The sequence below is a fragment of the Barbus barbus genome (assembly GCF_936440315.1).
Source record: "Barbus barbus genome assembly, chromosome: 49".
Taxonomy (NCBI): domain Eukaryota; kingdom Metazoa; phylum Chordata; class Actinopteri; order Cypriniformes; family Cyprinidae; genus Barbus; species Barbus barbus.
This window is the reverse complement of record NC_136727.1, coordinates 12,420,281-12,444,094: the sequence shown is the minus strand read 5'-3', so window position 1 is coordinate 12,444,094 and position 23,814 is coordinate 12,420,281. Positions and strand designations below refer to the sequence as shown.

Genomic DNA, 23,814 nt, shown 5'->3' with positions numbered 1-23,814 from the left:
TATATAAAATCAATTTTATCTTTAAACATTTAAAACATTTATAATTTCATTGAGAGTTTAAATTTATTTCAAATGTAGAGCTAGGTATTTTTCAAAAATTCGATACCGATACCTTGACTTCGATATGGGTTCCTGAACGATACTTTTTCCGATACCAATTTTAGGAAATCTGTTTTAACCAGATTACATTACACATCTCTAAACTTTCTTTTTTTTTTTTCAGCTTGTTGATATTTTTACACTTATGAAAATCCATTACACTTCTGTTTTCAGTTTTGTAGGGTACATAAGAAACCCAGGAAAACATTTCTATGGATGAAACATGAAGCTAATAAATACATTATTACGACAGTATATGATTTGCATGTGATTTTCATGCCTATTTTCATAACAGGATGTTTGCATGAGAAATTGTAAGCCGGTATAGCGATTAGCTTAATACAAAAGGCTACAAATAGCATATTTCAGCAACATTATACGGCCAAAACACACATTTGATCGCAATCAGAAGGTATTACAGGGCTCGCAAAATCGCTAGCCCAACGTCCCGGGGCTATTGTGTTTTCCAGTCGGGCTACCAAAATGTATCACTGCCCTGCCCGACGGGCTACCTTAAATACAGGGCTCGCATGCAGTGTTCCCTCTAAGCTGAGCACGCTCTTCTTCCACCGCGGCCGCGCAGAAGAAATAATGTGCCTCGCGCACACAAAAATGAGTTTGGAAGCCATTTGATTGAATGCCGCAGTAAAAGGGAAAGAATAGCAATGGTTCGGGCAAACCGCTACAGAGCTGATGTCACGACAGAGTTAGAACCGGTTTCATAGAAAGAGAACGATATGCACCAAATGAGTCGCTGTAGAAACTGAATACTTCAATGGTTGTGGTGCGCTCAACAAGAGAGACAACACAAACGCAATGACATGTGAAATAAAACGTCCTCATGTATTGATTAAGTGCTGGAAATAGCGGAGGATGGGTAACAAAACTCTGAAACATGTACAGTCACACACAAGAGTATTGTACAAACTGTACTTCATGACTATGTTTAGACAGATATAGAAGAATTCATACGTTCACGTTTTTTATATTTAAATTACAGATCTCAGCTTAAGTTTTGCTTCAGTTTGTATTCTATTCTATCAGTTTAAATAGTTTGTTTTGATAATATGTTATGTTAGGGCTATATTATAAACCTGATAAATAATTGACCTTGTTTTTGAGTCTTTGACTTTGAGTCTATTGCTCATCAAGGCTGTATTCATTTAAAAAATACAGAAAAAATAGTGATATAGTGAAATATTATTGCAATTTCTAATATTGGTTTCCTATTTTAATACCTATTCTATAAAATAGTATTTATTCCTGTGTTCAAAGCTGTATTTTCAGCATCATTCCTCCAGTCTTCAGCGTCCCATGATCCTTCAGAAATCTTTCTAATATGCTGATTTATTATCAGTGTTGAAACTGTTGTGCTGCTTCATATTTATTTGGAACCTGTTACTTTTTTTCTTTGATTCTTTGATTAATAAAAAGTTTAAAAGAACAGCATTTATTCAAAATAGTAAAGTAGTAAAATAGTAAATCAATTTTATCCATTTAACACATCCTTGCTGAATAAAGTTTAACTTTCTTTAAACTTTTTTGAAGTATCTTTAAAAAAGAAAGAATAATTTCTGACCCCAAACTTTTGAATAGTTTATATTGTAACAAAATCTCTATTTTGACTAAACACTGTTCTTTTTAACTTTTTATTATTTTTTAAAATATCACAGGTCCCAAAAAATACAGTATAAAACACATTGATTAAAAATCAGCATATTAGAATGACTTCTAAAGGATCATGTGACTCTGAAAATACTGCTTTGCTTCACAGGAATTAATTACATTTTAAAGTATATTAAAATAGAAAACAATTATTTTAAATTGCAATAATATTTCACAATATTATTTTGTGAAATAATATTCAGTATTTTTTATCATATAGATACAGCCTTGATGAGCAAAAGAAACTTCTTTAAAAAACTTTATTGATCCAAACTTTTGAACTGCAGTGTATTGTTCAGTAAAAATGTTTTCTCAGGTCACCTAAAATATACATTCAGTTACATCAAGGGTCAAATCAAATATAAGTAGCACATTCAAATTAAAAGTTACACACTTTTTTTGTGTGCGTGCTGTACAGGTCTGGTATAAAGAATGCTTTTGCTCAGGTGACCGAAATGTCCGCCCAAAAGAGAAAAGTTTTGCTCAACAATAAAAAAAATTAGAGGGAACATTGCTCCCACGCGTCCTTAAATTTGATGCAACTAAATTGAAGAGTTTAAGGCCTTAGACCGTTTTAAATACGTTAAATGGTATTTCAAATTGCCTTAAATAGATCAAGAATTCTGCAGATACCATGATAATAGTAAAATAAAACTCTTTCCTTAATATTCGTTGATATTTGTGTATTGAAAATGCTTTTGATTGACATTTATGGCCTTTATTTTATTTGGGCTAGTTAAATTAATTTTCGGGCTACCAAAATCTGAAGAGTACCTGCCCGAAGGGCTACCAGGGATTTAGAAATTTTGCGAGCCCTGTATTACAAATACTCAATGGTGGTTTGAAGTGAGTTTTGAGTAAAAGTGTAGTACAAATCTTACAAAACTTCTTATGTAGCATGATGGTCACGTAACGTGTTTAGTCACGTAGTGTGGACAAGATTAACCCCTTAAGTATCGAAATTTGGTACCAAACAAAAACTTCTCTTTTTTTTTTTTTATACTTGATGGTATAAGGGCAGTTTGGTCAGTGCCTAATAGATATATACAGAGACAGAGATTTACATACCATGTTCTCTAATTCTATAGACCTACAGGTACACAACCATCAAACACTGGCTCAAGACGTTCCCAGCCCTTCACTGTATGACTGTAATGCTCTACATTAACTGTCCCATCACTCCTGCGATTCCAGCATGCCTGTCAGACCCAGTCAGACTGACAAAGGGCAACGCTTCAGTGCCTGTTAGCAGGCCTGCAAAAAAAAAAAAAAAACCCACCCTGAAGAGCGCCAACCACTCGCCACAAAGGTCATCTCTGGGCTACACTACATCACGCTGGGACAGATGGCCACAGCATTCGTACATCATTACTACTAAAGCACAAGGCTATAGAGACATGCGTCTCTGGCTAGAAATGTGCAGAGACGGCAGATTACTCTAAGCGCGAGAGCCCTTCTGGAATAATGAAAGCCTCATTTGAGCATGCAATAAAAAGAAACGATATTACATCACTGCAAAACTGTGATTAAGTCTCAATTTACACAATAGATGTTATTACCAAAGGTGCAAACTAATTCTTAATGCGCGTTATGCTTTGGTAGCATTTTATGTGAGCTGTAAAGCCTCATCTAGAGGCTTTTTTTCTTAGTGTCTGGATTCAATTAACATGGCAGCTAACATGCACAGATTTTTACTGCTAATGTGACAATTAAGACTGAGATATTGCTAAATTTGAATATTTTGCTGTCATTTTACAATATATTCAATATATATTTCTCTTTTATTGCTCTACACAAAAGTAACAAGAATATTTAATAATTCTTGTCTACGTACACATTCATCCATCCATCCATCCTTTATTTTCATATTAATAAATATATCATTATGCAAGATAGATAGATAGAATATTTGATTTTTTTTCTTTTATAAAAATATAAATATATAAACAGTTTAATATGTAAGAAAATATTAATTTCTGTTATTTATATATATACACATACATACATATATAAATAACATTGTATATATGTATATATTTACATATATACATATACATACACACACATAGCGCAAGATTTATGCCGGTGACCATCTTAATCTCACTCAATATAAGCAGAAAGACTGAGCTTTCGACATCTGACACCGCATATTCTCTCAGAGAAGACTAGAGCCGAATCTACTTCAACATGCTGATAACGGTATAGCCTATAGCGGTTTTCATTTATTTCCTTTATATTTCTTTTGTGGCCCGTACATACTGAAGAAAAAAACCAAAAAGAAACGTATTTCGTGTTAAACTGGTTGTTTTTGAAAGACGGTGCTTGAAATAAAAGCTTTTTATTGATGACTGCAGTGTTAATATTTTAATTATAGGACTATAATTCATTGTAGGTAGCGTATAGCCTAATAGACCTTTTTTTTTAAAAACTTTTTAAAAACATTTTAATTGAGTAAATCTAGCCTAATCTTATCCTTGCAGCGCGTCAGTTATGCGTTAATTATTGCGGGGCAAATTAATTGTAGCCTACTTTTAATTTAATAATAAAAGTAACTTCATAATAATAATAGGCCAAATAAAAATACGAATGTAACAGGCCTACATTAATTGGAAATTCCAAATCCTCTTAATATTGCCAATAATTGATGTTTTTGACAATATCTCTGGCTACTGTCGATACAAGATCATCTCTTTCGACGCACCCCAGCAAGGGGAGGTTTACTTACATACTTATTTGACACAGTAATTCACAAATAAATTGTTAAAAAAAATCATACAATGTGATTTCCGGATTTTTATTTTTGGATTCTGTCTCTCACAGTGGAAATGCACCTATGCTGAAAATTGTAGACCCCTCCATGATTTCTAAGTAAGAGAACTTGCAAAATCACAGGGTGATCAAATACTTATTGACCTCACTGTATCGCAACATTTACAGCATTGATTAATTTTACCTCGTCACCAAGTCATTGTGAATAAATATTTTGTACATCACATAAATCTAGTAAATGAGAAAACTGGGAAAATTCGATTTATATTTATCGCACAGAGACCGTATTAATGGTCACAATGAGAAATAAAGTTAACATGCTATTTACCTCACTTATTGTTCTTGTAATTACCGGAAAACAGTACTAAAAAAAAAAATCCCATTTCTCCCCTTTCATTACATTCATCCTTTTACGCTCCGCTGTCTGAGCTTTTTATCTTCTGTAAACCACTTACCGCCCTCTTTCCTCTCGCACTTTCATTTTTCCTCGTAAGTGAGATGATATTCCCTTTTCCATTCCCCCCCCTCCCCCCGCATGCATCCTTCTCTCTCCTGCCTCAGTGTATTTGCGCGAGACAGCGAATTACCAGGACATGCCTTTTCATTACCTTCACAAAAGAGCAAAAGAGAGAAAGAGAGGGAAATAAATTGATATAGGAGCCATTCTCACTTCCCCCGGGCTTGCTTACAGCCGCTTGACAGACCCGGGACACGCGAGCCACCACTTTCTCTCTCCATTTCATTCACACCAACCATGTTCCCTCAGCAGCCCTTGCAGCCAAACCAAATCCTCCACACAAGTGATCCAATGGCACTTTGTCTATTATATGTCTAGTCTATTACATGTCCACTTTACACAATCCTTTATTCTGTGACTCCTTTAAGCCCTAAAACCAAGTCAAGAACACATACAAGCCTTGATGGACAAAATGACGGACAGCTACACCAGTGTTCACATCCTCTACCAGTGTGACTCAATGATCTACAGTCGGTGGCGTGTTGCTGAATGCATCTCTGTGGTTGATTAGCGTGGTAATGAGTGCAGAGAGGCTTGAGGGACGTGCCGGGCGGCCATGTGGCTTAAGTGATTGTGGTAATTGAGTGGATAGTGACAGCTTTGCAATGGCCTAATTAAGGCTCACTGGACTGGAGCCAAGATTTTACCCTCATAGTCACACTTTTAACAACCGAACTGAGACGGAAAATGGAGCTGAAATGCAAATAAAACTAAACCATCTGTTGTGAAGGCATGTCAACGTACAAGCAAAGGAGTCTGGGATATGTTTTATACGACATAACACTGAAACATTGTGCTAAAAAGTATTGCAAACAACTGTGAAATTTAATTTTTTTACCTGAGGGACATGTTAGTTTGTGCTACTATACCTTTAAGACTATATGGTAATGACCCACTATAATGATTGGCTTACCTCTTTGAATGTAAAATGAGTAACAGTACTGCCATTAGGAAAAACAAAAACAAATGAAAATATTTTCCCCTCAGGGACATTTACGTTAATACATTTTGCTACTATACCTTTAAGGCTATATGCTAATAAGTACTATTCTTATTAGTTAGCCTCTTTGAGCAACAGCACCACCATCACGTAAACAAAAGTATCTGTTGTCAAGAAATGTCAATACACAAGCAAAGGAGTTTGGGACATGTTTTATACAAAATTACACTGAGCGATCATACCAAAAACTAGCACAAACAGCTGGGAAAATATTTCCAGAGGGCCAATTGTGTTACGTTTTGCTTCTGTATCTTTAAGACCATATGCTAATGAATACCATTCTCATTGGCTAGCCTCTCTGAATGTGAAATCGCTCCAGATTACTCGTGGTTAAAAAAAAATACATTGGTTGTATCAGAAAATGGAAGAGGGCACATGCAGACATGTCAAGTTCTTCACTGACTGGCTTGCACGGCAACGCGTCATTCAAATGTCCCACTTGAGTTTGAGTTTTAAACTTGTGCAGAAGACGTGACAGACGAATATCGCACGTTCGTGGCTATTGTGTCACACAATCACATCTTTCATGCTGACCAGTGCGAATTCATGTGTATAGAATTCAATAGAGGTACTGACATAGTGGTCATATGTTAATTTGCTCACGCAAGCTGCTTTGACATCTTACACAGTAGTATGCTAACTGAAGCATAACTTCATAAGTGATTAACACTCTTCGTAGGCTATAAAATATAAAAAATATTGAAACTAAACAAGTAAAAAATGTTATATTAGCATGTTGCTAAGCTAATAACACAATACTTTATCTTAAATATCATATATTTTGGATAAAATAGTCCGTTTTTAATTCAGTTCAAATACTTATTACGAAGCAAAAAATAACCATATAGTCAACATTTCTCTCAACTCACCATTTTAGATGGATTTTTTCATGTGATTTTTCCCTAAAACCAGTTCAGTGCAAACTACATCTTTTTGCCTACAACATTTGCATGCCTTTGGTAGCACATCTTGGTAAAGAGCATTACCATTTGTCGCAATTGTAAATGCATGTTTTTTTTTTAACAATACACGAAAGTCAAATCTTTTCTTGGCAGGTGACTGCATTATTGAGTTGATCAATGAAATCAACCAAGGCAGGTTTGCTGTTAACTGGCTTGGGGGCAAAGTTGGGAAAAGTTACTTTTAAAAGTATTGCATTACAATATTGTGTTACTCCCTAAAAAAGTAAATAATTGCATACTTTTTATGGAAAGTAATGAGTTACGTTACATTTGCGTTACTTTTTCTCATCTGGGCTGGGATTGCTCATTTGTCTTTAATACAAAATTTTTCTATTTTTGGCAAATGCAAAAGCCTTTTCATTCTCTCAAGCTGACGGAAATGTAAATTCATGCACAAAACAAACCTTTCTGCTGTGCTGCCATTCTAGGTTGGACGAAAAATAGGACAGAAGAAAGTTCACTCTTCAGCAATAATAAAATAAAGGATATTTGTGTAATTTAACGTATTTAATTACAGGTTTGCATCATATTCTAAGTTTGTATTTCTATTTGAGTAAATGCATGTTCGCATTCGGTCTAGAGCTACACTATCCATCATATTTACATGGCGCACACGACAGTCAATAAATGGGAAAACAAAGCAACTTGCATTACTTATTTGAAAAAGTAACTTTGAAAAATTAATCTGATTACGTAACTCGCGTTACTTGTAATGCATTACCCCAACACTGCTCGGGGGGGTAAAAAAAAAAAAAAAGTAGCATTTTTTTTAAATGCATTCTGGGATTGCCTTTTTGTGAAGAATACATGTGAAGCTGCTTTAGGGTACGTTTAAAACAACAACGATGTGCTAAAAACGTAAAAGTTCTCTCTGTGTTTTTCATGTACAGACAACAATGTCAAAATGATCCCTGTTCACACAGATCTGCGAAAACAACTTAAAAAGCTGTATTTTACATGCAAGGCCAGTAGTTGGCGATTACACTCAGTAAACAAACACTATGCAAACACGTAAAAAGCGCGCGCATGACGTCACCATTTTCACAAATTTACATTTTTGTAATTTAATTGTGTGGAGATGATAATGGTGTCATTTTCAAAAGTTTGCGTTTTCAGGCTACCAAAACACTTACAAAATATGAGGTTGCGTAAACGCCCCTTAGAATTTGGCTTTCACTTTGGCAAATAAAATAATACAATTAATGTTTCACCTATAGTAATTGAGCATCTGATTGGCTGAAGGTTTTTAAAGGGTCCAATCACAGACCATTTCTCAAATTGAAAATGGCTGTATATGTGCTAAAGATGCTTTAATGTGTCCTTCTGTCTCTCTGTCCCCCTCAGCTCATCCCGCTCTCAGTCCAGTCGTCTTTTTCACTCCGTTCTCCCCTGAGAGTGATAATCACCACTGCTGGAGGTGTAGATGGCGGAGGTGGTGGATGGAGATGCCCCTGCACCCCTGCGGTGGTTTATTAGCCCGAGTGTGTCAGCACTGCTGGAGGACAAACTTGTCAGAGCTGAAAGGGTGAGAGAGGGAGGGAGGTTGAAGGAGAGCGGAGGTGTCAGTGTGTGACTGATTGCGGCCCTCCACTAGCAAGGCTATAGCCCCCTCCTCACCATCACCCCATCTCTGCACACAAATCTCTTCACACGCACCAACACACACAAGTGCTTTCAGCATCGTTATTCAGTGTTGGAGCTGTGCAGCTACTAAAAAAATGTCCAGAAGTACAAATATTGGACAATTAGTTGACTAGTTGGTCTTAAAGACCGCCATTTCAAAAACACTGGTTTAATTCATTATCCAGTCATCTATAAAACTGGCCTCAAATCAGTAGTATATGTAACCCATTTTTCTTGCAAAATGGCACATTTTCAATTAAAATACGATATTCAAGTACTTTCATTTGTGCCATCGAAAAATGTGTTTCGGTTGAACCCCTCACACAAATCTTGCAGTTACAAGCGAACCCATTATATGGCCTTCTGGAGAAGGAATGAATGCATTCATTAATTTAGTTCATTTTAAATTTCATTTTGTACATTTTATTTGATATTTTAATCTTTTTAATTATTTATTAATTGTAATTTATTTAAAAAGTGTAATTAAAAACTAAAATAAGAAGTCACAGTAGAGACAAGCGGCCCACAGAATGATTAACTAAATGAATGCATTATTAATTTACTTTTAAATATTTCTTAAATTATTTTAATGTGTCAATTTATTTCATTTTTCATTATTTATATGTATTTTTCATTATTCAGTTATTCAAATGTATATGCTATCAAAGCATTTATTAAATATTTTCTTTATTTCTGTGCCACAAAAGCAGGTCGTCACATCAGCAGATACCACGGGCCCCTTGCGCTCACTTTCTGTCTCTCAGCTAAAAATACAGAGTGCTTCTGCAGCAGTAAACCATTGCTGTTTCGATGTTGGGAAGTGCTGTGCTCAAGCATGGCACTGCTGACCACTGCTTCTGCTGTACTGAAGCTCAGACATGCTGAGAAAGGCCTTAATTAATGGAAAAAAAAGTGTGTGTTTGTGTGTTGGAGGTGTGCGTGGTGAGCCAGGCGGGGGATGATTTATTCCAGTGTCACCTTGACCCCTGACGCAGAGATACAGCTCAATTAAACCGGATTGGCCCCACGGCACTGCTTTCATCTACTGCCCGTGAGTTCTGCAAAACACGCGCACACACAGGGCCACATTCACTGGATCCAATAACATCCATATGGAGCGCTTTTCACGTCCCTCTGCCACCAAAAACCAAAACTACTAAATGACCTAAACCAAAATATACCAAAGAACACAATTAAGTAAGAAGAATTGATTCCTACAGGCTGTATTGTTTCTTCAGTGGTTCCTAATTGCCATTCAAGGCTTCGGTTTCCAAAACACATTAAATCATTATCCAGAGATCTATAAAACTGGCCTCAGATCAGTGGTATAACATGAAACAGAATTCGCAACCATTTTACTCCCATCATGTAGCGTGTTTGCAAGTGAAATACGATATTCAACGATTTAATCAGATTGATTTTCCTTTGCGCCTTTTTCTGCAGCAGGCAATAATGAAAAATACTTTCCCACTGAATCCTTCACCTCAAATTTTGCAGTTATGTTGAATAAATCCATTGGATGGTGCTGTGGAGACATGCCATCCATATATTTAGTAATTTCTGATAATTTCTTCTTTTTTCAAAAAAAAAAAGGCCTACTACATTAATTTACTTTTAAGCTTTTTTTTCTAAATACATTAATTTTTTTAGAAATGTCATTTAAAAAACACTTACCTTAATCTCACTGTTACAAAAAAAATGAATGAATGAACAAACCAATGAATGAATATGCATTCATTATTAATGAATAGTTCTTATTACTTTATTTTAAATTATTTATGTTAATTCTCTCTCATTTTTATTTATTAGTTTTGTTTATTAGGACATGCTGCGCACAATTAATTTTCACATAAATTTTATATATTTTTTTATTGATTGTTTTTAAAATTATTTTTATTAATAAATTACATTTAAACATTAAATAAAATATTTATTTAAATTGAATTTTTACTTAAAAATGTAAAATAATCCTTTACCTAAATCTACTGTTTAAACAAATCTTTTGGATGTCACTGTGGGGGAATATTTTCTTTTATTTTTTTATTAGCTTCATTAAACTTTTACTTTATTAAAACTCATTTTTTTACATTTTAAAATTAACATAACTATGCATATTTTATTTAAAATGTAATTTAAAAGAACATAAGTAAGGTAAATGAATTTTAAAAAAGCACTATATAATTTCACAATCCGTAATGAATGGTAAAATTAGAAATTGAATGATAACTTTTAATGAAAAACTTGGAAGTCTGAAGAATAACAACTAGTCGATTTACCTGCAAAAGCCTTGGAGATGTGTTCCTTCTTCCACTCCCACGGTTGGTCGTATTCGTCAGCAGGCCTCTCATCGTCCTGCGGCAGCCTGCTCTCCCTCCCCTCCTCAGGCAGATCCGGCTGTCCTGGGACGCGTTCCTCATATGGGGTGTCATAGAGCTGGACCTCCCCTCTCCCCCAGCCTCCTGCTCCACCACCAGCTCTCCTCTGCAGCTCTGCAACAAACAAACCCGTTATAAACTTTCCCAAAAGAAATGTTATAAAGCCATCCAAAATGTAGATGAGTTTGTTTTTCATCAGAACAGATTTGGAGAAGTTTAGCATTACATGACTTGCTCACCAATGAATCCACTTACAGTAAATGGGTGCAAACAGCTGATAAAAACATCACAATAATCCACAAGTAATCAACACCACTCCAGTCCATTAATTAACATATTGTGAGGCAAAAATCTGGAGGTTTTCAAGTAACAACTCAATCACCATGCTTAATCTGTGAAGTTAAAAACTTCTTGATGGATTTGTTTCTCACAAACCCACAGCTTTTGCTTCACAAGATGTTAATTGATGACTGGAGTTACTTGTGGATTACGGTGATGTGTTCATCAGCTGTTTGGACTCTCAATTCTAACGGCACCCATTCACTGTACAGGATCCATTGGTGAGCAAGTGATGTAAAGCTACATTTTTCCAAATCTGTTCCAATGGAAAAAAAAATAATAAATTTTGGTTGTCCTGACAGCGAGTAAATTAATAAAAGTTTAATTTTGGGGGGTACTATTTCTTTAAACAAAACTGTGGTCATTCACATTGTATGTCAGTCACATGGCCTGTCCAAGTGCAGTTCGTGGTCAGAATAAGTTGCAAAGTGAACCAGACTTTGTGTTGATAGTCCAACGTCTGGCTTTGTAAGATTATTGTCATAACAGTTGGGTTTGAAAGCAGATTCAGGCATCTTCTAGAAGTTTCATTGCGGCATGTGTTCATTAAAACGGTGTGAGACAGGCCACGCTGTTAAATCAAGACAACAATAAATCGATATGTTCCCTGGGCTCCACACCTGGGCTCCCTCGCCTGGGCCACATTAATTATGAAAATGTCTGGTGAAGAGTGGCGGGGTATTAATCTGAAGGAGAGACAAATTGTGTTTGCACAGCATGCTGGCTTCATACGGGAGGGCTTAACAAAGAGAGAGAGAGAGATGCGAGTGTGCGCGGGTGCGCAGACCCAGTCCAATCTCAAAGACTGGGGTCTCATCTCTCCTGATGGGCATTTTCATTTCCATTATCATACCTCTCGAATGACAAGCACCAAACAACAGGATGTCTGAATGACCTTCAAAAATAACAGTCGGTTAAAAGCCTTTATGAAAAGAACTGCAACTACAAAATGTTTTTAGGAATATCATGTTTTTTATTTTGTCTCAAGTTTGCTTGCTAAACTTTTGACTTGAATCAGAGTGAACTAGCGAGACAGTGGTATTAAAATTCCGGCTGATACCAATACAATTCTGGCCAATACCGATAAACCGATAATTATTTATCTGATAACTGATATTAAAATTCTAAAATATTCTGTTTAAATAAATTAAACCTAAAACACTAATAACAAAATCCAATCATTTTAAATGCTACAAGTGAAGTGCAGAATCAGGGTTACTATCGTTAACGAAAACTAAAATAATTTTAAAACAATTTATGTTATAATAAAAAATAAATTTTGAAAAAAATAACTAAACTAAAACTTAAAAAAAAAAAATACACTAAAAACACAACGAAACTAATAAAACTTTACCTTCAAACTAAAATGCAAAAAAAAATATACACTAAAAACACAACGAAACTAATAAAACTTTACCTTCAAACTAAAATGCAAAAAAAAATATACACTAAAAACACAACGAAACTAATAAAACTTTACCTTCAAACTAAAATGCAAAAAAAAAAAAGACATTCTAAATATTTTTTAAACAAAGGTTTATCAATGATCCAAAATAACACTGTACAGCATCACACTATTACTGTACAGTAAACACTATTTACATGTAAAAGAACACAAATGTTGTTGACAAATCTGAACATTCCTTTAATCTTTTCATCCCTAAACGCTAATTTACAAAGACATCCATGAATTAGTCACTTGTGTGTGTGTGAGTGAGTGAGTGAGTGAGTGAGTGAGTGAGTGAGTGAGTGAGTGAGTGAGAAAGAAAGAAAGAAAGACAAAGAAAAAGAAAGCAGGATGGAGAAGAAATCAGGCAGGCGTACAGTAACATGAGAAAGGCAAACGGGAGTGTGCTACGGGAGTGTGTGTTTGTTAAGCATTTGTGACGCGCGGGAGAGGGGCTGCTAGATTCCCCTGTACCTGAGAATTGATGGAGAGTGAGAGAAGAGATTAACCTGTAGAGATGGATTGAAAATTAAATGAGGCTGCCTTGAAGGCAAGACCGATCTGAGGAGAAATTAAAGTAGACGCTGGGGTCCTACGGCGAGAAAATACAACACAATTCCCTGAAAATATCTAGGGAACACATCACATTTCAGCTGTGTTCCAAAACCTAGCAGTTTGTCTACATAGACAGCTACTGTCTAAGTGGTTGTTCACACAGAGCTCGTATTTATATTTCACTGCGATGCCTTCTCATTGTTTTCTATGTAACTATATATACACTACTGTGCTCACAACTTTTGCAGCATCTTGCACGACACAATACCCTAATAAGATGACACACAAGTTAAAATTGGGTAAACTTTTAAAAAAACATCTTGTTCCCTCTCATAGCTCACTTCAATGCTGCGGTGACGTCACCGTATGGGAACACCCTTTGGTGTGACGAATGTCTGAAGCCCTGTACCATCCCGCCCATCCTATTGGCCAAATAGTGCTTTGCACCGCCTTACGCATGCGTAAATGTAGTATACCTGCGTGCCACACGCTACTTCACACCAAGAGGTGTCATCTCTGCTGAGGAAAGGGGCTATAGAAGAAGTACACCCCTCTGGAGGATGCATACTTTCATATTCAGATCATCAAGAGACACAGGAAGTTCCTCAGATTCGCTTTAGAGGGCAAAGCGTATCAATACAGTGTCCTTCCTTTTGGGTTAGCCCTGGCTCCATGAAACTTCACGAAATGCATAGACGCACTTCTGGCCCCGTTGCGGCTCCAGGGTGTTTGTGTGCTAAATTACCTGGACAATTGGCTGATATTAGCACAATCACAAACTCAAGCACGCGCTTATCGAGATCTCATGCTAAATCATCTAAGCAACCTGGGCTTACGCACAAATATCTAAAAGAGTGTTCTGATCCCTTGCCAACGGATAACCTTTTTAGGGATAGATCTGGATTCTCGCGCAATGAGGGCACGATTGTCTCCCCCGCGCATACAGTCATTCATATCATGCCTTCGCCACTTCAAAGCAGGTTGTACAGTGACGGTAAGATTTGGTTTAATGGCGACAGCGTCCCCTGTAATCCGTCTAGGCTTACTTCACATGCGCCCATTTCAATGGTGGACAAAAAGCCAAGGTATTTCTACCCGTTGTCATCCGCATAGAACGATTTCAGGGACACGGAGGTGTGTTCTCATGTTAAAGACCTGGACGCCGTCCAAGTTTTTCCGAGGAGGAGTTCGATTGGGGGCCTGTTTTCGCCGCGAAACTGTCACGACGGACGTGTCATTGACAGGTTGGGGGGTTGTTTGTCAAGGACGTCCAGCCCACGGAACATGGACAGAGGCACAGCGAGGGTGGCACATAAACAAATTGGAACTGCTAGCAGTCTTTCTAGCTCTCCTTGTTTCAAGACTGCTGAACGGCTGTCATGTGTTAGTCAGGATGGACAACATAACGGTTGTGTCTTATTTGAATCACCAAGGAAGATTACGCTCTCGCCCGTTATGCAGGCTGGCGAAGAAGGTCCTTCTGTGGACTCAGGACAGGTTTCTGTTGATCAGAGCGGTTCACGTTCCGGGGCGCCTGAACTTTGGAGCGGACATGCTCTCGAGACAGAGCCTGGAGGAAGGGAAATGGAGGCTGCACCCACAAACGGTGAGCTGCATTTGGCGAGTGTTTTGGGTAGCAGAAGCGGACTTATTCGCGTCGAGCATGACTACACATTGCCCGCTATGGTTCTCCATATCCCCCCCATCACCCCTGTGACTAGATGCTCTAGCCCAGAGGTCCCCAACCACCGGGTCTCGACCCACTACCGGGCCGTGGAAGAATTTCTACCGGGTCACGAGAATGTTCGGGGCAAAATGTGAATAGATATGACGCGCTGTTATTTATTGTGCGCAAATAATTTTTCTAATTATTCTGTATTTTCGTTGTATGCGATTGATATAGAGTAGCAATTTGACGATTTCATGTTAAATTAGTAAATAAATTAGTAAATGATCTGTCATATAGGCTATTAGGGCTTAAACGTATCGCATTTGATCAAATCGGTATGCCGTGCTGTCTGAAACACGTCTCTATGCTTGTGCGCGCTTCGGGTGTGTGCCAGTACAGCGCGCACAAGCATAGAGATGCGTTTCAGACAGCGTGGCATACCGTTTTGATTCCTCTTTCATGCATCCCTGCGTTTAAGATACATATGCATGGGGGTTGCAGTTATGTCGCAATACTGGAAATACTTCTGTTTTAAACCATGAAGGCGAGCCAATGGATATAACAACAGCAATGTGCAAACTTTGCGCAATAGTTATGCCAGTGAATGTCTTAACTTCAGTCATACAGAAAGTGAAAGTTAAAAAAAAAAACTGATGGAGTTTTCTAACGCTGCATTAATAGCGCATATTCTCAAGAGACAAGAGACGAATATACTTCAACATGAATCGGCTTGTTTTAAAGACCATTCACAACAACAACAATCCCCCCCCCCCCCCCCCCCAGGTCCACAATATTTTTTTCAAACCGTAACCAGTCCGCTGTGTAAAAAAGGATGGAGACCCCTGCTCTAGCCCACGAATGGCCAAGAACCAGTTTGTATGGCTTTCCTCCGATCCGGCTAATTCCAGCAGTGCTATCCAGAATACGGTTGGACAGTGTGGAGCGACTGCTGTTGGTAGCTCCGTGGTGGCCCACTGAACCGTAGTTTGCGTAACTGATCGGTCTGTTAGCGGGCTCTCCGTGGGAGATTCCCCTCAGACAGGACATGCTGTTGCAAGCACAAGGAATGATCTGGCACCCACGGCCAGATTTATGAAAACTGTGGGTGTGGCCTCTGAGCGGAATGAGTTAATATGTCCCGGTCTTTCAGCGGAGGCTGCCGAGACTATAATTCATTCCAGAGCGATTTCTACGAGACATTTATATGCTTTCAAATGGAAACTGTTTACTACTTGGTGTAGGAGTCGTGAAATGGATCCAGCTTACTGCCCAATCGCTTCAGTACTGGAGTTTCTTCAAAGTCGTTTTTCAGAGGGAGTAACGTATAAGTCTCTTACTCTTAAAGTATAAGTGGCAACTATATCAGCTAACCACCCGTACATAGACGCCGTTTCAGTGGGTCGTCATCCCCTGGTGTCACGATTTATGCAGGGTTCCCGACGGCTGCGGCCTTTCCGCCCAGCAGGAGTTCCATCATGGGATCTATCCGTTGTATTGCAAGGGCTATCAGTACATCCATTTGAGCCCTTGGAAACAGTGACTGAAAAAATCCTGACTCTAAAGACACTCCTATTATTAGCTTTATCCTCCCTCGAGAGAGTTGGGGATTTACAAGCTCTTTCCATTTCACCTTCGTGCATGGACTTCGCACCAGGATTGGTGAAGGTTTTGCTGCGACCCAGGCCTGGTTACGTTCCTAAAGTCGCTTCGAACCCTTCTCGGTTCCAGCAGGTGGTCTTAGAAACTTTCTCCCCCACCAAGTTGGGGTCAGAAAATCTAAGCCTTTGTCCTGTGAGGGCACTGAAGATCTATGTTGATTGTACAGCCCAATTGCATGAGTCCGACCAGCTGTTCGTTTGTTTTGGGAATAAGAATAAAGGTTGTGCTGTCACAAAGCAACACATGTCCCATTGGCTGGTTGAGGCTATATCCTTAGCCTATGAGGCACGCAGGCTCGTGTCGCCTTTGGGAATCCGAGCTCATTCCACGAGGGCGGTGGCTTCGTCGCCTCGTCAAATTCTACAACCTGGATGTGAGGACGGCTCCTGGCTCCCGGGTTCTTTCCGCTTGAGCAGATGCTTTCCTCGGATCCCAGTTATCTCAGGTACGTCAGGCGTGATGGTATAGCGTTCCCATATGGTGACGTCACCGCAGCATTGAAGTGACCTATGAGAGTAAACATCTCGGTTACGTATGTAACCACGGTTCCCTGAATAGGGAACGAGATGCTGCGGTTCAGGCCATTCCGTACCTTTGATAGCGTTTCCTTAGTCCATGAAATCTGAGTGAAATAGCGCGCGGAACGCAGTTATACTATACTTACGCATGCGTAAGGCGGTGCCAAGCACTATTTGGCCAATAGGATTGGCGGGTTTTCATTTGTTGCCTGAAGAAATTTTGTAATGGTTTTTCAGAATAACAGTTTTCGTGAGTAAAATAAAGTTGAGTTTTGTTACATAAATTAAAGTCACTGAAGTCATACCTCCGACATTAATTTTGAAGCAGTTGTGTGCTTTAAAATGCTAGCTGCTAACAAGTCGCTAAATAAGGACTACAGCTACAATAAAGAGTTTACATACTTAAAAAATGCAAGTTGCTAACATGGTTGCCTGATTTGTTAAGTAAACGTGCTCTAAATTGACATTTTGCTATGCTGGTTAAAACCCCACTTGAAATTAACCACAATTCCAATTTGCCTGCGCCAACAAATCCCTTAAAAAAAGAATCAGCAGATAATGTGAAATAGGGAAGCATCGGTATTAAAATCCTGGCCGATAAATATAAACCGATAGTTATTTAACCGATAACTGACAATATTTAAGTTATATTCCATTTTTATAGAATAAATTATATTGTCTGAACACATTAAAACACTAAAAACTAACATCAGTCATTTTAATACAAGTGAAATTCGGTATCTCAAAATTACAGTATACAATACAGTATGAAAAATTAATATTCATTTTCAGTTAACAGTGCTATTAAATTATTAGTGTTTAAAGTTTAATTTTAACTAAGCGTTAGATGACAACAAAGGTAATCTGAATGTAAAAATAGGGGAAATTAGGTAAATTGTGGTATGACTGTCATTCACACTGTGGAACAAAACCAAATGTGAAAGTCTCTTGAGCTAATGCTAACTACAGACCCCATTTTCTCAAATCAAAAGGCACCATTCTAAAAACCCATAGGAAATTCCTGAGGGAACCCATAGCAAATTAGCCTTCCTTGCCAGCAACCTGACGTCATGACTTAACTCTACACGAGTTCGTTATAAATCGCCAGATTCATCATTTCTCTGGACTCTGCTGGTACCACCAATGCATTGTGGGCCTGCTTCAACTGCAAATGATACATGCAATGCTGCCTTAAGATTTGGCCAGGTGTCTTAGAAAACGGTAAAATGTTGGTGGCTACCTTTTGGAACAGTCTTCCCTGATGATGTCTTAAAATGTCTAGGTTATAAAGAATAAATCTCTCAAATCAGCAAGTGAGAAGAGCAAAGTTCAACAATTTGTACGGAATAAAACAATGGAACAGATTACATGAATATTAAAACTGTAATCTGTGAGACTCAGCAGTGAGTCACTGTCTGGGGAGTCACTCAGAAAGACACACTCATACTTCATTCTCTCCATACAACTCAAAGGGCAAACCAGACTCCCCTGGGCTATGGGAACACACCAAAAGAAACAGAACAAAGTCTTACTGACCGGTTATCACTTTCTGGGCCTCGTAGGGCTCCATGTAGCCGTTGTTCTCAGGAGTGATCTGGCCTTGAGCAGTTTCGGGACGTGGGTCCAAACGAGCATCGAATGGATCGGAGTAGTCGGTATCTCCCATGACTGGAGCTGAAGGAACCACCTGAAACAAGAACAAAGTTATGTGATGATCTTCAAACAGAAGTGGGAACACAAGAAATCCCTTTTATTAGGTGCAACAAGTTGAAGATTATCTCAATTTGCTGAGGAATGAATGAAGGGAAATAATGAGATGTAATGAGAAATGCTTATAAACCAGCTGTTGCCAAAAGAGAGGGAAGAGAAGCTTTAAGAGCTTAACATTAAAAAAAAAAAAAAAAAAAAAAAAAAAAAGTATTTTAACTTTATAGTTGTACTGTAAAATAAAATTATTATATTTTTCTTAACTCAATTTCTTTACCCCTTTTTCTTAACTCCTCAGATGTATGACTAAACATTTTAATATAATATAATATAATATAATATAATATACAGTAATAATATAATATACACTCACATACAATAAAATACATTTTTGGAAGTTGTAAATAAAACACGGATTATTGTACGTTTTACAAGAAAATACTATTTCAGTCTTTCAACGTCTTGCTGTTTTTGTAATTATTTTTGAAAATTACGAAGTAATCTATATATATATATCTATATATATCTATATATCTATATCTATATATCTCTATATCTATATCTATATCTATATATCTCTATATCTATATATCTCTATATCTATATCTATATCTATATCTATATCTATATACACACACATTGTACATTTTACACACACTACTCAAATAGTATATTTCATTTTATTTGTAAAATAATTTGTATAATACTATAATTATTATAAAAATTCTCGTACGCTAAATATATATTTTTTGAAGTTCTGCATAAAACAAAGGATTATTGTACGTTTTACACGAAAATACCGTTTCAGTCTTTCTACGTTAGTTGATATGTAATCACAAAATGTTGGACCATACTGTGCAGATTCAAAAATTAGTTTGTGTCTGTATCTATCAGGCTGCTTAATCTGGAGCATTTATTTTTTTTATATATATATATATATATATATATATATATATATGTGATAGTGTATATGGATGTGTATGTTTATTATGCATGATATTATTCTTAATATTATTAGGTGTACCAGGTGATGTTGGAATGCTGGTTTTGAGTCTACTCCAAATTTCCCTACCAGGGACAATAAAGTATATTTCATTTCATTCATTGTGCAGCCCTAGAAGTAAGCACAGCATACCTGGACCTTAAAAAATACAAATAAAAATAGCAGTTTTGAAATCAGATAATATAAATTTTCCTCCACCCAAATCATGCAGCCCTTGTGTCTTCACATATTTTCAAAACGTGTCCATTCAGCAACACCACCTAATCCAGCGCAAGACATTGAAAATGTCAGTGGGGAAGTGTGGATGAGCGAGTTAGGAGGTGCGTTTGTCTCCCATACCAGGCCCGGGAGAAAGCCCTCAATCAGTTGACACTGGGACAGTTACAAAGACGGCCATATGGTCTCTTAAACAAGGGCTTTAGCCAACATCTCCATGCGGCACCATTCAGCCTGCAAACCACGGCATGCAACAATCTCCCAATTTCCCACCAGGCAAATCGCCCAATTGTCTGGCTGATCTTTAACAAGAATACGAGGACAATAAATCTGAAATGTTCATTAGGAATGCTATAAAAACTTAATTAGGATTACGGTGGAAATTAATGAAGGTTAACAGGGAATGATGTGTAACGGTGCTCGCAAGGCAATGCACTTAGAGGGTCACCATTAAATTGTGATTTTAATCAATGGCGTGGCATTGGCATGGCAGTTCTTCAAGCCCAACCAATCAGCTCGCTCATCACTGGTACTGATTACAATCAATGACACTCCACTGAAGGCTGCTATCTGTCTGTGGGCATGTGTGTGTGCAGATTCCTCCACTGTCTGCCAGTATTGAGTCTCTACTCAACGTCTGATGACAGGACGAACCTTTCTGGCTCTTGTGAGTATTCTCTATGGGACCGCCCCAACCCCACCAGACTAACTAAACTCCATGTATTATTCAAGAACTTCAGCTGTGGAGGATCAAGGGGTTTTGACACCTACGGTGCTCCAAGACACGAAATCTAATGCAGGGTTAACAGAGGGTTTACATGAAAGATTGTTTCACACCACAAATCACTTGTTTGATAGTTTGTTTTATGTATTTCATCACCAAAACTCCTCAGATCTATGACTACTTAGCTTTTTAAAACACAGTAAGTGGTGTATATTGAGTTTATGCATATATATAATTTTTTCCCACATATACAGTAAAAATACAAAGTTGTAAATAAAACAAAGATTGTTTTGCAAGAAAACAGTATTATATATATTATTATAACATATGAAGTTCAACCTGCCACAGAACTTGCTGAAACAGTTCTACTCCGCCATCATTGAATCCATCCTCTGCACTTCAATAACTGTCTGGTTAAGCTAAGCTACCAAATCTGACCTCAGAAGACTACGGAGGGTAGTCTGGACTGCGGAGCGAATCATTGGCACAACCCTCCCCACTCTCCAAGAGCTGTACTTATCCAGAGTGAGCAAAAGGGCTGGCAAAATCACTCTGGACCCCTCACATCCAGCACACTCCCTCTTTGAACTGTTACCGTCTGGTCGACGCTCAGAGCTCTGAGCACCAGAACGACCAGACACAGGAACAGTTTCTTCCCTCAGGCAATCCATCTCATGAATACTTGACAATAAACGCAGAACACACAACTCTATTATACATTATTTATTCACCACACATACTTATTTTTTCATTTCAAATTTGCACCTATTATATGTGTCCTGTCGCTGTCTTTCTGTTGCACTGTGGAGCTTCTGTCACTACAACAAATTCCTTGTATGTGCAAACATACCTGGCCAATAAAGCTCATTCTGATACTTATAAGAAAATAAAAAAAATTCATTACATTTATATAGCGCTTTTCTAAGCACTCAAAGCGCTCTACATTGTGAGGGGTGGTGTCTCCTCGTCCACCACCATATTAGTAATTTCAAAATAAATTATATAAATTGCTAAAATAATTAAAAAGTAACAGCAAATAACATATTGAATTGTTTAACATATACACAAGTCAACATTTGAAGTGGATCAAAACCTTTCAAAGTTGTCCTAAATCTAGATCTTAGGACAACTTTGATGAATTTTTTTGATCCACTTAAATGTTGACAACTACATATACACACATACATACATATATATATACACATTAGACATACATGTAATACATGGCAAAATGTTCTCAAAAAACTTGCATAAACACTCCCCCATCTCCCACTGGTTGGTCAAATACATAGCCCTGTCTCCAAAATCACACCATTGGTTGAGCACATTGTTGTGATGGACTGATTGGTTGGTTTGTTTAACATCAAGAAAAATGTCTACTTTAAATGAAAATTTTACACAATATTTATGCAACATTCACTCAAAATGATTTGAAAACAGGAAAATGTACAACTTACCTTTTATGTTACATGTTACTCGTAGACTTACATTACTCGTCCGAGCATATACTAAAGTATTGTAAATAACTCACCGGATCTGTTGGTTCCTCTAAAGACACAGAGCTTAGGAGAATCTTGCTCCGTCCCAGGTCTTGCGAGTCCACCTTTATGAGGCGATGTTTTGGTGACACAACCTTGATATCCAGACTTGAGGATTTCAGAGGCGAGCCGAAGCCCATGTGGGATGTTTCAGTCAACCCGTTGTCATTTCTAGCCCTGTTCTCAAAGTCTTCATAAGGGTCTTCAAAGTCAAGGTTCTTCTGTGCACGATACGCCTTCAATATTTCACTCTCTCTGTAGTCTGGTTTTGGTGGTTGCGGGGGAACTCGTTTGCTCCCAAAACTTAAATAGTCCTTTAACCACTTTGCCATTATATTCTGTTCGTGAATGTCCAACAGTGAAGGACACAAATACTCCAATGGTCCTTAAAGAGTCCAATGGTGATTTATAATGAAGACAGAGGTCTAGATTGTGGATAAGATTATATGTTTCTCCACAAACGAAGCAGAATACCATGCGCTGAATTCATGTTTCAGTTCAAAGGCACAACTGTGGTCCTCAAACAAGGTCGATCCCTAGATATACTGACCTAGATTTACAGGTGCTCCATAGACAGCAATGATCTTGATGTTCTCAACACCTCTGCAACAGCAGAAATAAACATTCAGTAATAAGAATAATACATATGGAAATAAAAATTACTTATTCAGCTAATAATATCCACATTATTAAATCTGAAAAGCATTTTTTCAGTATACATGTATGAACAGTCTTCTAATCAATACGATGTCCTACCACAGAACTGTCAGAAAAGGATTAGAGATCAACTGCTAAAAACGATAGATAGATAGATAGATAGCTAGATAGCTAGATAGCTAGATAGATAGGCTTTTTACTTTGGTAGATAGTAAAACTGCTTCAAAGAGGAGCAGCTGCAACAAGCTGTTTAAGAACAAAAGCAAACAAACTAGAGGATTCGCACGTGCGTCTGATGCGCACAATAAACCACTTCAGTTCGACCATAAGACGACATTATTTCACGAAAACCTGGACATTAACATTACATTTCTATTAAGAACAAATGAAACTGCACAACTCTGTAAGATAACAGCTGAGAACTTCTCTTGTAAACTAAACGTGAACGCGAGTCTGCGATGAACAGTCGCACTTTCAGTCAACGTTAAACATTTCACAGCTGACATGACGAACACTTCATCTAAAACATCACGGTTGATGATTTGAGATCAAATTAAAAGCTGTTGATGAGACCAAGTTGTGATACTCACGCTTTTGATTTGAGCGTTAATTTATCGTGGAACTCCAGACGCGGTTCTCGCGAGTCGCGAATGTTACAATGTTGCACGAGGACAACAACGCAGGCGCCAATAATGTGATGAAGAACGTGCTCGCTGCTGGAGAACAGATGAGAAGAACAGGAAAGCTCATCTGAACGCGTCTGGTTGTAAGT

At 37.7% G+C, this 23,814-nt stretch overlaps 1 protein-coding gene across 1 annotated transcript in view; it reads right to left on the bottom strand.

Moving 5' to 3' along the window:
* The window catches only part of LOC306867365 (SH2 domain-containing adapter protein F-like), a 35,200-nt gene extending 11,386 nt beyond the window's left edge, over positions 1–23,814 (bottom strand). Inside the window, exons 1-4 of the mRNA XM_079412975.1 lie at positions 23,633–23,814; positions 22,379–22,988; positions 18,734–18,884; positions 10,912–11,124 (exon numbers count right to left, since the gene is read on the bottom strand). Of these exons, the coding sequence (XP_079269101.1) occupies positions 10,912–11,124; positions 18,734–18,884; positions 22,379–22,717 (703 nt within the window). The 5' untranslated portion in view covers positions 22,718–22,988; positions 23,633–23,814. The remainder of the gene's footprint in view (positions 1–10,911; positions 11,125–18,733; positions 18,885–22,378; positions 22,989–23,632) is intronic.